Raw genomic sequence first — 13366 nt, 5'->3', positions numbered from 1 at the left:
TGTCCCCCCGCCCCCTCCAACCAGATTCAATCTGCATTGCAAAAAAAGAACAGTCTAGCTGTGTTTCTAGGTGTGCACCACCAGTCTCACCCTTCTGTGGAGTAGAGAGCTTAGCAGCCACTCTTCCCACAGCATTCCCTGCTGGGTTAATGGGCTGCAGCTCTATCCATACTCCTCTGTGCGAGCAGAAACTGGTTCCTCTGGTTGGGTTGTCTGAGGGAGTGCCTGGCATTTCTCTGTCGTGTGGCCTCTCGCCCTTGCTGGCGTTTAGCTGGCTCAGACTTCAGCTGTGTGTGCGCCTGTGTTTTGCTTTGTTTACTGCCAGTTTCTTGACGTGGCAGAAGCTCTTCCAGAGGGAGCCAAGGGTTAGGGTTCAATGAATTAGCACACATGGTATCCCAAGCCACATGGGGCCTGAGCCAGACCCTGCACCCATCATGGCTAGACCAAACGGACAGATAGGATTAGCCTGGAAGGCCAACGAAACACTTCTCGTTCAGTTTAATTCTCTTTTCTTGGAGAAACAGCCACCTAGAAACATCCATGGAGATGTAGGAAATGCTTTTCTAAACCTCAGTGAGACAGTAGGTTTGTTTGCTTAAAACAAGCCATCAAGGGAGAGGGATTATCATAGAATCATAGAGTTGGAATAGACCACAAGGGCCATCGAGTCCAACCCCCTGCCAAGCAGGAAACACCATCAGAGCACTCCTGACATATGGTTGTCAAGCCTCTGCTTAAAGACCTCCAAAGAAGGAGACTCCACCACACTCCTTGGCAGCAAATTCCACTGTCGAACAGCTCTTACTGTCAGGAAGTTCTTCCTAATGTTTAGGTGGAATCTTCTTTCTTGTAGTTTGGATCCATTGCTCCGTGTCCGCTTCTCTGGAGCAGCAGAAAACAACCTTTCTCCCTCCTCTATATGACATCCTTTTATATATTTGAACATGGCTATCATATCACCCCTTAACCTCCTCTTCTCCAGGCTAAACATGCCCAGCTCCCTTAGCCGTTCCTCATAAGGCATCGTTTCCAGGCCTTTGACCATTTTGGTTGCCCTCCTCTGGACACGTTCCAGTTTGTCAGTGTCCTTCTTGAACTGTGGTGCCCAGAACTGGACACAGTACTCCAGGTGAGGTCTGACCAGAGCAGAATACAGTGGCACTATTACTTCCCTTGATCTAGATGCTATACTCCTATTGATGCAGCCCAGAATTGCATTGGCTTTTTTAGCTGCCGCGTCACACTGTTGGCTCCTGTCATGATTATGTTCAAGGGAAAGTTGCTCAAGGATAGTGCTTTAGACCAAGGTTGTAGTAGATGCCCAGCAGCTGGGGTTCGCATGAGATGTGACAGAACTTGCACCCCAAAAGGAAGATGGATGGCTGAGCTGGCTGCTGGTGGTCTGGCCCTTAAGTCCTTTGCATTGGCAGATACAACAAAGATTCCAAAACGTATGTGTGTCCAACATACATTTTTACTGCAAGAGACAGAAAGCAGTCTTTGGCTCTTGCCATTCACTCTCTTCTCATGGTCAGGATTTGTTTGCTTATTGGTTTATTTTATTTGTCAAATTTAGCTGAGATTCCTGCATTGCAGGGGGGTGGACTAGATGACCCTTGGCTCCCTTCCAACTCAACGATTCGGTGACCCATCAGTCTAACAGCTGGTTGTTCAAGATGGTCAAGAGAAGAGGCTGCAATTCAGTGGTAGAAAATAAGCCTTGAATGCAGAAGATCCCGGGACCTCAATCCCTGACAGCTCCAGATAAGATTGGAATAGACCCCAGCCTAAAACCCTGGAGTGTCAGTGTAGACACTACTGAACAAGATGAATCAATGATCTGATTTCATGTATGGCAGCTCCCTGTGTTGCCCCTCCTATGGTAAAATATAAAAGGGCATCCTGGCTTGTGTTATGTAATCCTATATCTGTGGCTATAGGGCGGTAAAGGTAAAGGGACCCCTGACCATTAGGACCAGTCGTGACCGACTCTGGGGTTGCGGTGCTCATCTCGCTTTATTGGCCGAGGGAACCGGCGTACAGCTTCCGGGTCATGTGGCCAGCATGACTAAGCCGCTTCTGGCAAACCAGAGCAGAGCACGGAAACTCTGTTTACCTTCCCGCCAGAGCAGTACCTATTTATCTACTTGCACTTTGATGTGCTTTTGAACTGCTAGGTTGGCAGGAGCAGGGACTGAGCAACGGGAGCTCACCCCGCTGCGGGGATTCGAACCGCCGACCTTCTGATCGGCAAGTCCTAGGCTCTGTGGTTTAACCCACAGCACCACCCGCGTCCCATAGGGCGGTACATAAAGGTAATAAAGAATAACAATAATAACACTCCAAGGTTGGCTTGAGGTTGTTAGGGAACAGCTGCAATTTCCTTCCATGGTCACCTAGACATGACCCAAGTGCCTTTTAGTTTTTTATTCATTCCACAAAGTAAAGTGCCTCTAACTTGTGAAACCTGGCGTACGGAAAGATGATGTCCAGAAAGTGACAGGATGATTCTGCTAGGTTTCCTTCCCTCCCCCCATACCCACCCAAAGTCTAAAACGTTTCTCTGGCTACCATGCGACTTCCAAAGGTACAAGAGTCCAGCTGGGCACAGAAGACTGGATATCATATTAATTTGTCCTGCTTCTCGAACCCCCTCAGTCTCTGATGCTGCTTAATAAAAGCTTTCACCTTGTTATAGTTAACGGGGCTGTTGGATAGGAATTGCACCACCCTCACATGCATGTGCTTGTTCACCACAGCATCTTCAATGTCTTTGGTGAGGTTAAGTGGGCAGGCTACTAACTAGCAACGGCAGGATCTCTTGGTTCATTTCAGTTCTCTTGGTTCATAATTTTTCCAGTTGTAAATTCAGTTCTCCATGTGTTGAATTAAAAAAAAAATCCTCATTGATTTTTCTTTAAAAACACATCTATTTATGTAGCTTTGACTAATTGTTCATTTTTTGCAAGCAATTTCTCCTTAATATAATGCAGTTTTGTATGTTACTTCCACTAATATCTTCATTTTTATGCACACTTTTGCCTAATCTATGCATTTTTGCAAAATATATTTTGGTTGGGGGGGAAATATTGCAAAATTCAGATGTGTGAATTTGGAAGGATAGCTGTGTTTCGGTTTGCATATTGTTTCAGAGAGTGTGAATTTGTTAGATTAGGATAGAAGTACAAACTGAATTGATTTGCTCCTCATCCTGACTCCTCCAACAGCTTATGATCCCTCCTGGTATGCTGAATCATGCAAGTAGCTGTCATGGAGTAAATGGATAACAAACAAAGCCCCCTTTGTGCTGTAAAAGGTTTTCTAGACGGCTGACAATACACTCAAAGCATACCTCATGTTGTTCTTAATAGCTTTGGGTGTATAGGAGCCCAATCCTGATAAGGTGCTGAGGCATGAGTGGTAGAGGACAGGTGTCATGAATTGGACACTTTCAGACAAGGACATAGAATTCCCAGAATCCACAAGGCCACTTAGGGAGTGTGTGTTGGCCTCCAACTCTGTTTTGGCCCTCTCTGCTGCTCTGACTCCCTGCTGCGAGGCATCTTATATTGCTTATCATGGGGGAAATTGTATTTGCTGCAAGAAATCAAAAGACACCTAAAATGGGAAATAAGAAGCAAGGCTTTACTGTATATTCTTCAGCCTGAGTCTCCCGTTACTAACATGGCTGTCCTGTTGCAGAAAGGGGCAGGATTTCACCTGGATTTCTTCTGCGTTTCCCTGCTGATGATCTTTACCTCCATACTGGGTTTGCCCTGGTATGTGTCGGCCACAGTCATTTCTTTGGCCCACATGGACAGCCTTAAGAAGGAGAGCACCACTTGCGCTCCAGGGGAGCAGCCAAAGTTCCTTGGAATCAGGTATGGTGCATTATGCGTCCTTATTCCACAGCTGTCGCTTGAGGCTCAGGAGGCCTTGGTGGCGCAGAGTGCTTTTAATAATAATAATAATAATAATAAAAAATTTTATTTATACCCCGCCCTCCCTGCCAGAGCCGGGCTCAGGGCGGCTAACACCAAATCACAGTAAAAATATAATAGGGGGGAAAGAGGAGGGGGGAGGGGAAAAAATTAAAATACAGGTTAAAATGCAATTTAAAATGCAGCCTCATTTAAAGTAACTGATAAATCAAGACCTTAAGGGGAGGGAAATATAAGGGTCAGACCGAGTCCAAACCAAAGGCCAGGCGGAACAGCTCTGTCTTACAGGGCTTGCGGAAAGATGTCAAGTCTCTTGTGACAGAGAGTTCCACTACATCGGGGCCAGTGCTGAAAAGGCCCTGGCCCTAGTTGAAACCAATCTAACCTCCTTGAGGCTTGGGACCTCTAAAGTGTTGTTATTTGTGGACCTTAAGATCCTCCGTGGGGCATACCAGGAGAGGCGGTCCCGTAGGTACAAGGGTCCTAGGCCATATCATTTTCCATCTGCATTGACTGGTGGCCCAGCTGCACCCCTCTCTGGACACAGATGGCCTGTCTTCTATTGTCTATGCTCTGGCGACCTCTAGGTTAGATTACTGTAACAAGTTATATGTGGGGCTGCCTCTGAAGATGGTTGAAATATAAAGTGCTTTTCCTTGCAGGGAGCAAAGGGTGACAGGTCTGATGGTCTTCATCCTAACAGGATTGTCTGTGTTTTTGGCACCTGTACTCAAGGTAAGAAAAGCCTTTAATTGTTTGTAAGTTGCAAGCGCTTCTCTTCTCCCTTCTCTGTTAGAGACTTGCTAATAGTGGCTACTAATGGTGGTTCTAGACATGGTTTGATTACAAAACATTAAACTTGCCTGCTGTCAAGTACTCTTACGGTTGCTGCAAACACTAAATCGGCAAGACTGCCAAAATTGCCTGTAATATACAATTATTAGAAGTTCAGGAGTTCTGCCCTTCTTTGCATCTAATCATTCTTAAGGTCTCATGGACAGGTAATGTTTTCTAGAATTCAGTCTTTGCGTAGTCATGCTTATATTTTGGATTTGATTTCCCCTCAGTTTATCCCAATGCCTGTGCTGTATGGCATCTTCCTCTACATGGGCGTGTCTGCACTCAGCAGCATTCAGGTGAGTGCAAAACAGCAGGGGAAGCATTTTTGGATTGTGGGGAAGGAGGTGCTGTGACTGAATTCTAGCTCCCTCAGTAGGGCAGCTATTGAAGACTGTGCAAGGTGGAAGGCGGGGTCAATGTGAGTTGCGTCTGGCCAGAACAGGGTTCCCCAAACTTCCGGGTTCACTGAGACCTTGATGAGCTATTGCAGTACAGACCCCCCCCCCCCAATTCTTAGGAGTGTAAATGAAATAAAGTATTTTGATTTTTACTTGTGTTGCCGTTGCTTATTTTGTGACTGGAGATGGGAGAAAGAAATGGAGGGAGGGTTTGCTCCTCCTCCTCCTCCTCCTCCTCCTCCTCCTCCTCCTCCCACCTATAAAATAGGCTTTAAAAATGGACTTGAGAACTTCTTAACGTAGCAGCCTTGTGGAGCAACAAGGAGGGGTCCTGAGGAAGGGAGGGGGTGGCGGCAGCCTTTCCAAAAGCTCCTCCAAGTTTCCCTAAAGGCAGCTTGTTTATATATCTTTGGGGGAGGGAAAGAGTCATGTTAGAATTGTGTTTGTGTGTGTGTGTGTACACATACACAGTATGTATGTATGTATGTATGTATGTGTGTGTGTGTGTATATGAATGTCTGCACCAATATGCAATATTTTAGTGTTAAAGGAGCATGGTCTGGGAATACTGCATTGTGGAAACATGTGGTTTCCATTGTATGGTTTTTTAAAATACATTTTATCATTAATTAGGTGATGGAGAAGCATATATGCAGTGCTTTTTTTTAAAAGGGAGGAGGGGCTGTAGCCCATCTGAAGCATAAGGGGCAGGGAATGACCAATGGCTTAGCCAGCATTTCATTCCCTGGAAGACAGATCTGTCATTTTAACTGTGAACCTGGGAGGAAGCTGGGCTTGTGATGCAACTGAGGGATCTGCTCTGAGCTTTATTCTTGTGTTATCTTTGTCATCACATTAAAACACATAGGAATCCCCAAAAGAGTGCCTCTAATCCAGGGGCTGTAGGCAGAATAGAATAGTATAATTTACAATGATTCACATATATTATCTCAGTGATTCTTACAACAGCCTTGTAAGGTAGGCTAGTATCATCCCCATAGATCAGATATAAGGGTTTGCCTAATGATACTACTTAAGGGGACGCGGGTGGCGCTGTGGGTAAAAGCCTCAGTGCCTAGGGCTTGCCGATCGAAAGGTCGCGGTTCGAATCCCCGTGGCGGGGTGCGCTCCTGTTGCTCGGTCCCAGCGCCTGCCAACCTAGCAGTTCGAAAGCACCCCCGGGTGCAAGTAGATAAATAGGGACCGCTTACTGGCGGGAAGGTAAACGGCGTTCCGTGTGCTGCGCTGGCTCGCCAGATGCAGCTTTGTCACGCTGGCCACGTGACCCGGAAGTGTCTCTGGACAGCGCTGGCCCTCGGCCTATAGAGTGAGATGAGCGCACAACCCTAGAGTCTGTCAAGACTGGCCCGTACGGGCAGGGGTACCTTTACCTTTACCTTTAATGATACTATTAAATATGGTTGAGTTAGGATCTGAACCAAGTGCTTCCCAGCTCATTCTTAACCAATACACTATGCATACTTTAGTAAAATTAACATTTTCAGTGAACTGGAGTTCCCCTAAGGACTATTTGGTGCCTGCCGGAAGGTTCTCCACATCATGTCTCTTGCTTTTCTCTACTCTCAGCTCACAGACAGACTCCAGCTCTTGCTCATGCCTGCCAAACACCAGCCGGACTTCATTTACCTCCGCCATGTTCCTCTACGCCAAGTGCATCTCTTCACCTTCATCCAGGTGCTCTGCCTGGCTGTTTTGTGGATCATTAAATCGACGGCAGCTGCCATAATCTTCCCATTAATGGTAAGAGTCTTTAGGGCAGGGATGAGTTTCTTCTGGTTGCTCCACCTGTGGATTCAGTGAGAGAATTTGCCCAATGACTTTCTCTCCTGGCTTTTGCTATATATTGAACTCCAGTGTGAATTTTACCTTCCCACTCCAGGACTTTCTAGCCCTCGATTCCTCCTGATGACACCTGACTAGAGAGAAAGTGCATTTGCCCAAAAAGATCTCTTAAAAATTCTCCCTTACAAATGCTGGTGTCTGCTATTTGCCGAATATTTACCAAATATTATTTGACTGTTTTATAACCCATGTCAGTATTCTACTTCCACAGATATTTTATATTGGTATTTATAAAAGTAATGGGACGCGGGTGGCGCTGTGGGTAAAAGCCTCAGCGCCTAGGACTTGCCAATCGCATGGTCGGCGATTCGAATCCCCGCGGTGGGGTGCGCTCCTGTCGTTCGGTCCCAGCGCCTGCCAACCTAGCAGTTTGAAAGCACCCCCGGGTGCAAGTAGATAAATAGGGACCGCTTACCAGCGGGAAGGTAAACGGCGTTCCGTGTGCTGCGCTGGCTCGCCAGATGCAGCTTGTCACGCTGGCCACGTGACCCGGAAGTGTCTGCGGACAGCGCTGGCTCCCGGCCTCTAGTGTGAGATGAGCGCACAACCCTAGAGTCTGGCAAGACTGGCCCGTACGGGCAGGGGTACCTTTACCTTTACCTTTACCTTTATAAAAGTAATATTTCATTATTGGAGCTTCAATAGGCCTTGATAGCTGTCGTATGGTGGCTACATTTGTGTTTTGCTTTTTAATCAGAAAAAAACACTTTGCTGCCACTTCGGGCACTGTCTTGGCTGCCCTTAGTAGCCCAGTGGCATTCCCTTAACATTTGGGGCAGAATGTTCATGGGAATGATGGCGAAGCCAGGAGCATTCTCTACCAAATTTCAGAGAAAACAGGGCAGCCAAGTCATTGCTTCAAATCCTCACAAAAATTCTTCAACATTTTAGTGCACATTCTCCTTATAAACACATTTTGCATGGTTTTGACTTGCATACACATTTTTGCAGGCAATTTCTCCTGACACGATGCATTTTTGGGTGCTATTTTCAACAATTTGTTCATTTTTATGCACTCCTTTCCCCCATCTATGTGTTTTTGTAAACACTGTTTGGTTAGAGAACTGCATTGTGAAATTCAGAGAAGTGTGACTTTTGAAGGGTGGTTGTGTGTCAGGCCTCGTTCGCACTTTTGCTTGGCCGGTGCCTCAAGAGAACCGGCCCAAGAGTTTTTCCATTTGCCCTGCTGCTTTACCTGAGAAAAACCTCTCTTTACTGCTGAATTGGAGCAAAGGTCAACCTGCAGAAAACTTGACTGACATTTGCCCTGATTCAGCGGTAAGGAGGAAAGCAGCACAAGTGTAGATGAACCCTCAGTCCATGTATTGATTTGGTAAATGCAAATGTCATAAATTTGGTTTTAAATGTTAAGTGAATTGCATTTCTTCACCATCCCTAGAAGGTAGCATTTTTTTAAGGCACAAAAGCGGGGGGGGGGGGGGGGGAAGAGACCTTAGCGGCTTTATATTTCAGGATAAGCCTACCTCTGCCTAAAAGTACCACGGAAAGTACCACAAACTGTTGAGCCCCAGCACCATTCTCTGTGTTGCTACCCAACCTGTTGACCAGGAATGACATCTTGGCTTTATCTTTAGTTCCTCCCTCTTCTTTTCTCCATATATCCAATCTGTTGCCAAGCCAGGCTATTTCTCACTATACAGCATTGCAAAATGTTCTCTGCCCTGTCGGCTAAACTGGTTTGTGCTCCAGTTATCTCCTGCTTTGACTAATGCAACCATCTTTGACTAATGACATTCTGCCCTCTCACTGAGATCCAAAACTCTGCTGCCAGGGTAATTCCTCTCTCTCACTGCTCTGATCATGTGATTCCTTCCCTCAGATCCCTATTTCAGCTACTAATCCTTTTCATGTCTAGCACAAACTCATTATTCTTACTTTGTTGAAGTTTTCCAACTCTACGTTTTTGCCCTCGTTTCCTGTTATCTCCCTGCTGTTGCCTTTTCTCCCCCAACACCTCATTCTCAGCCACCCAAAGGTCTCCTGCTCTCTTAGGTGACCCCGCCATTCTTCCTAGATGCCCCCCCTCATAACTTGCATTCTGCCTCAAGACACTTGAATGGTGTTGCCTTTTTTCTTCCAGTTTTTTCTCAAGCCCTGACCCCTTACATGATGCAGCTTTTAGCAAAACCCCCTTAGCCATCATCCCCAAATAAAACCTAAATATGCATAACTGTGCCTTTTTCTCTTTCTTTCTTTCTTTTTCTTTCTTTCTTTCTTTTTCTTTCTTTCTTTTTCTTTCTTTCTTTCTTTTTCTTTCCTCACCCCCCTTCTCTTTTTATTGTCTCTCCAATTGTCAAAATAGATATTGCATGCTCCTTGTGGGCAGGGACCTATCATGTTGCTTTGATAACTCCGCAATGTCCCACGTTCATTGATAGTGCTATGTGAGTCATTAATAATCATAATAAAACTTTGTGTGGTGATGTTCTGGTCTTCTAGCTGCTGGCTCTAGTGGGTATACGGAAGGGAATGGAGTACATCTTCTCCTTACATCACCTGGCTTGGCTGGATGACATCATGCCAGAAAAGGACAGGAAGGAAGAAGAAGAAAAGCTGAAGAGGAAGCAAGACCAGGACGAGAGTGACAATGAGGATGTAAGCAAGCAGCACTAAAATTATGGGGGTAGAGGAGGTTGGGGATGGGGCTGAAGCGGCTGGAAATCACACACACCCCAATCTCAACATGCCAATGTGATGGAGCAAGGAAGGAAGTAAACCAATGTAACCATCTTATGTGCCGTGAGGGGCTGATGAAACCACCGTGTGGCTGGTTCAGAACTCTTCGTGAGTACCAGTCTCTTTTTCATGATTAAGTCCATTTATAAAGAGGGTAAATACTCCATCAGACCACTTCAAAGAATGGAACAAGTCAATCAAATATGTTGATGCTTCAGTTTTGAGAAGTGTCAGGCTGCCTGACTCTGTGCTTTGGTATTGGTGGGCACAAAACTGAAGGTATTTGTCAGTTGTCACAGAAATACATCTGTCAAATCTATGCTATGTAGGAACTAGTCCCCCACATCCATTCAAAGAGAGACTCCAATGGTCCCCCCATCTGTGTTCTTATTGTACCCATGGAAAATTATCATACCACAAAACTTATCCTTTGAAAGGACAAGGTGGCAAGACTAATTCAAATGTGTTTGTGTGCACGGAGGCACACACGGGTGCACCATCTCCAGGGAGCTGCTCTTTATTCTTCTGGATCCTTCCTTACTCAGATCTTAGTGTTGCCTCACTCTTCAGTAATTGTAGTCTAGGGGCCAAGTGGTACCAGTGTAATAACCCAGTCCATTTTGGCCATTCAGAGGGTTGTGCCAACTTGGGAGCAAGAAAGAGTGAGCTTTAAAGTCCACCTCCCTGGCGTTAGTCAGCAATCCACAGGAATGTTTTGAGTTTGCAGCCTAGCTTTCCTTACAGTTTTGCCATCTAAGGCCACAAAGCTGATATTCCGGACAGAGTGCGTGGTTTTTGCAAATCATATTTCTCAGGAGAAGAGTTGGCATCTCTTTCCATAGACCTAGATTAGAAGCTTCCTGCTGGGAAAAATGTGGGGCTTGGAGTAGAAAGGTCTGGGGGTGCCAATCTGCAGCTGGACCTTGCTCTTGAGACCCACTGAGAACCTGGGTCTCCTTCACCCATTCTCTCTCCTGTCACTTCACCCTTTGGAAGTGGCTTTTCAGAGGCAGGGAAAACCAAAAGTGTGTGTGTGTGTGTGTGTGCTACCTTGTCTGTCACTTTATTAACTCCTTGGCCTTTGTTCTTTTTTAGTCTGAACTTATGTACCAAGAAAAAGGACCAGAAATCAACATCTCTGTGAACTGAACAGACTGAGACTCACCAGCGGAAAAGGCAAAAGATGACCATGTGTGATATGTAAGGATGGGCCTGCTTTAGGAGTTAGGGCCCACAGGAAATATTTGCCAAATCACAGAATAAATGCTAAGAGGGAAAGCTTAAGGGATAATAATAATAATAGGATGTCCCAATTTTCATTGGAGAAATGTTGGAGGGTATGAGAAATACCTGTACACATGCCCAGAACAGAAAAGGCTGTGGAGGGCAAGGGAGGAGGGATGAAAAAATCTCTTCCAAATACATTCCATCAGTCTCTGCCCAGCGCTATGGATGTAAGTGGCAGGATAGCAATAAATACCCATTACTATAAAAGAGGGAATGCATAGAAGCTAACACACCAAACATCCATCCAGAGAGAACTTGGGTCTGAACTTGTGTTAGGAGGCTCACACCTGGAAGTATCTGTTTTCTTCTTCTTTTTAATGGCAGCACTTCTTCACGTACATTGAGAGAAGGGCTAAATCTGCTCTCTGTCCAGGTAAACCCAATGTTTAGAGGGGAGGAATGTTCCTCAAATATGTTTTTAATTGTAGCCCCTTTCCTTTGTCCTAGAGCAGGGGTGTCCAAACTTTTTTTCAAAGAGGGCCAGATTTGATGAAGTGAACATGCGTGAGGGCCAACCAAAGGGCTGGGGCTGATCAAAGTTGTTGACCTTTTTCAGTTGTTGAGCTTTTTTTTACGATTTTACCCCAGGAGATAAACTTCCATAGGGGCCAGATTAAACTGACTGGCGGGCCGGATTAGGGCCCCGAAACGGACTTTGGACATGTCTGTCCTAGAGAATGAAATGCGACCTGTTGAGAAGCAAGGCCCTTTCTTGATTTGGAGTGGGGTCCAGAACAAGAATAGCCATAATTGTGTGTGAGACAAAGACTGTCACAATGCTCTTCTCATTTGCAGACAACCCCATAAGCTGTTTCCTGTAAGCAGTCTCAGAGGAAGGAGACAGCCTGCACTTAGAAGACCATCTCTGATACTCTGCAGAATATGGCTGATGTGTGATGGGTCTCACAGGAAGAGGAAAGCAAAGCATTTGATATAATTAAAGTATAAGGCGGGGGGGGGGGATGCATAGGCAATCTTTCTGTCCATCGCTCTCACATGCATGTTGCTGTTCTGAACAGACCATATTGGAATGTTCCTTGTTCCACTTTGCTACCATGTCATCTAGAAAGTCAGCATGTGTGAATTCACTAGGGATGGAAGGATCTCTCAGTTTCTCATTTTTCTAAGCTTAAATTTGCATTTTGAAAAATCCTCAGGAAAATTCACCAGAATTTTACAGCAGTGTGAATTTCTTTTCAAACACATTTTTATGCAGTTTTGACTAGTGTACACATTTTTGCAAGCAGTCCCTGCTGATATAATGCATTTTATATGTTATTTTCACTAATATGTATGTTTTTATACACAATTTCTCCTATTGTATACCTTTTGATAAACACAGTTTGTAAAATTTGGATAAGTGTGAATTCCAAAGGATAGCTGTTTCAGTTCATGTATTGTTTCAAGAAGTGTGAAATCGTTATATTTGCCTTTAAATATGAACTGGATTGCATCCTTTCCCCAAACCCCAGGCATCACTGATGTATTTATTTATGAAACTATTGACATTCCTGTGCAACTTACGCTTCATTTTAAAGGCTCTCTAGCTATGCTAAATAAAATATACTAAAAAGGTCATTGCTGCTGCATTCATTTATTTATCAGGGATAAATGTTGGACCAGTTTTTATCACTTACAATAGTTTATATGCAAGCCTTCCAAGGGAGCGGTTGTGTATCTGGAGCTTTGGAGGCTGTGATCAATATGCTGAGGATGACACACCCTGCTCTCTATTTCTTCAGCCAAGCCACCAGGACTTATCTTGAAGATGGTTTGGAAGCTGCAAGTCGTTCAGAATGCTGCTGCTACTGCTTGCCTAGCCATGAGCTTATGCAAGTGAGAACGTCTAGAACCCTGGTTTCCAATATGTGTACAGAGTCTCTGCGGATGCAAGAGGCTCTTCACTACAGTCAGTCTTCACATGGGTTCCGTAACACCTGAAGAGGGCTAGAGGCTTTTTGTCCTTCACAAAGAGATCTACGTTTTGTCAGGATTCATGCACCAAGTGACTACAAAAGCCCCAAATCAGAAAATTTAACATAAACATCTTTATGCATTTATGGGCTAAAGGAGGTGTCACAAAACTCTGTCTCCTCAACTTTAATTTGCAGTTTCCCACTATATCCCGGGTGGGTTGTTTCACAGCGCCTTAAGTACTTGTCTATAATCCGATGGAAGTAGAATTAAAATGGAGGTTCCAAATATCACTCAGTATGGCAATGTATTATCCAGCAACATCTTTCTCTGTAGTCAATATTACAGTAATTTTAAAGGTTTACTCTCAAGTAAATCCCATTTCCCAATAAAGTTTGCAGGTCCTGCCTGTTTTGTTGCTTC

At 45.0% G+C, this 13366-nt stretch overlaps 1 protein-coding gene across 2 annotated transcripts in view; it reads left to right on the top strand.

The window, feature by feature from the left end:
• The window catches only part of SLC4A9 (solute carrier family 4 member 9), a 39490-nt gene extending 26885 nt beyond the window's left edge, over positions 1-12605 (top strand). The window contains exons 16-22 of one of the 2 annotated variants that reach the window (XR_013394069.1): positions 3706-3884; positions 4607-4679; positions 5012-5080; positions 6770-6943; positions 9506-9661; positions 10838-10942; positions 11825-12605. Coding sequence is in view for 1 of the 2 variants with exons in the window: in XM_077933523.1 (XP_077789649.1) it covers positions 3706-3884; positions 4607-4679; positions 5012-5080; positions 6770-6943; positions 9506-9661; positions 10838-10891 (705 nt within the window). In the remaining variant the exon portion in view is untranslated. Of the gene's footprint in view, positions 1-3705; positions 3885-4606; positions 4680-5011; positions 5081-6769; positions 6944-9505; positions 9662-10837 lie in introns of both variants that reach the window. The other variant, XM_077933523.1, reaches the window with a different exon arrangement.
• The last annotated feature ends 761 nt before the right edge of the window (positions 12606-13366 follow it).

Source organism: Podarcis muralis, chromosome 8 (assembly GCF_964188315.1).
Source record: "Podarcis muralis chromosome 8, rPodMur119.hap1.1, whole genome shotgun sequence".
Lineage (NCBI taxonomy): Eukaryota > Metazoa > Chordata > Lepidosauria > Squamata > Lacertidae > Podarcis > Podarcis muralis.
This window is presented reverse-complemented; position numbering and strand designations above follow the sequence as displayed.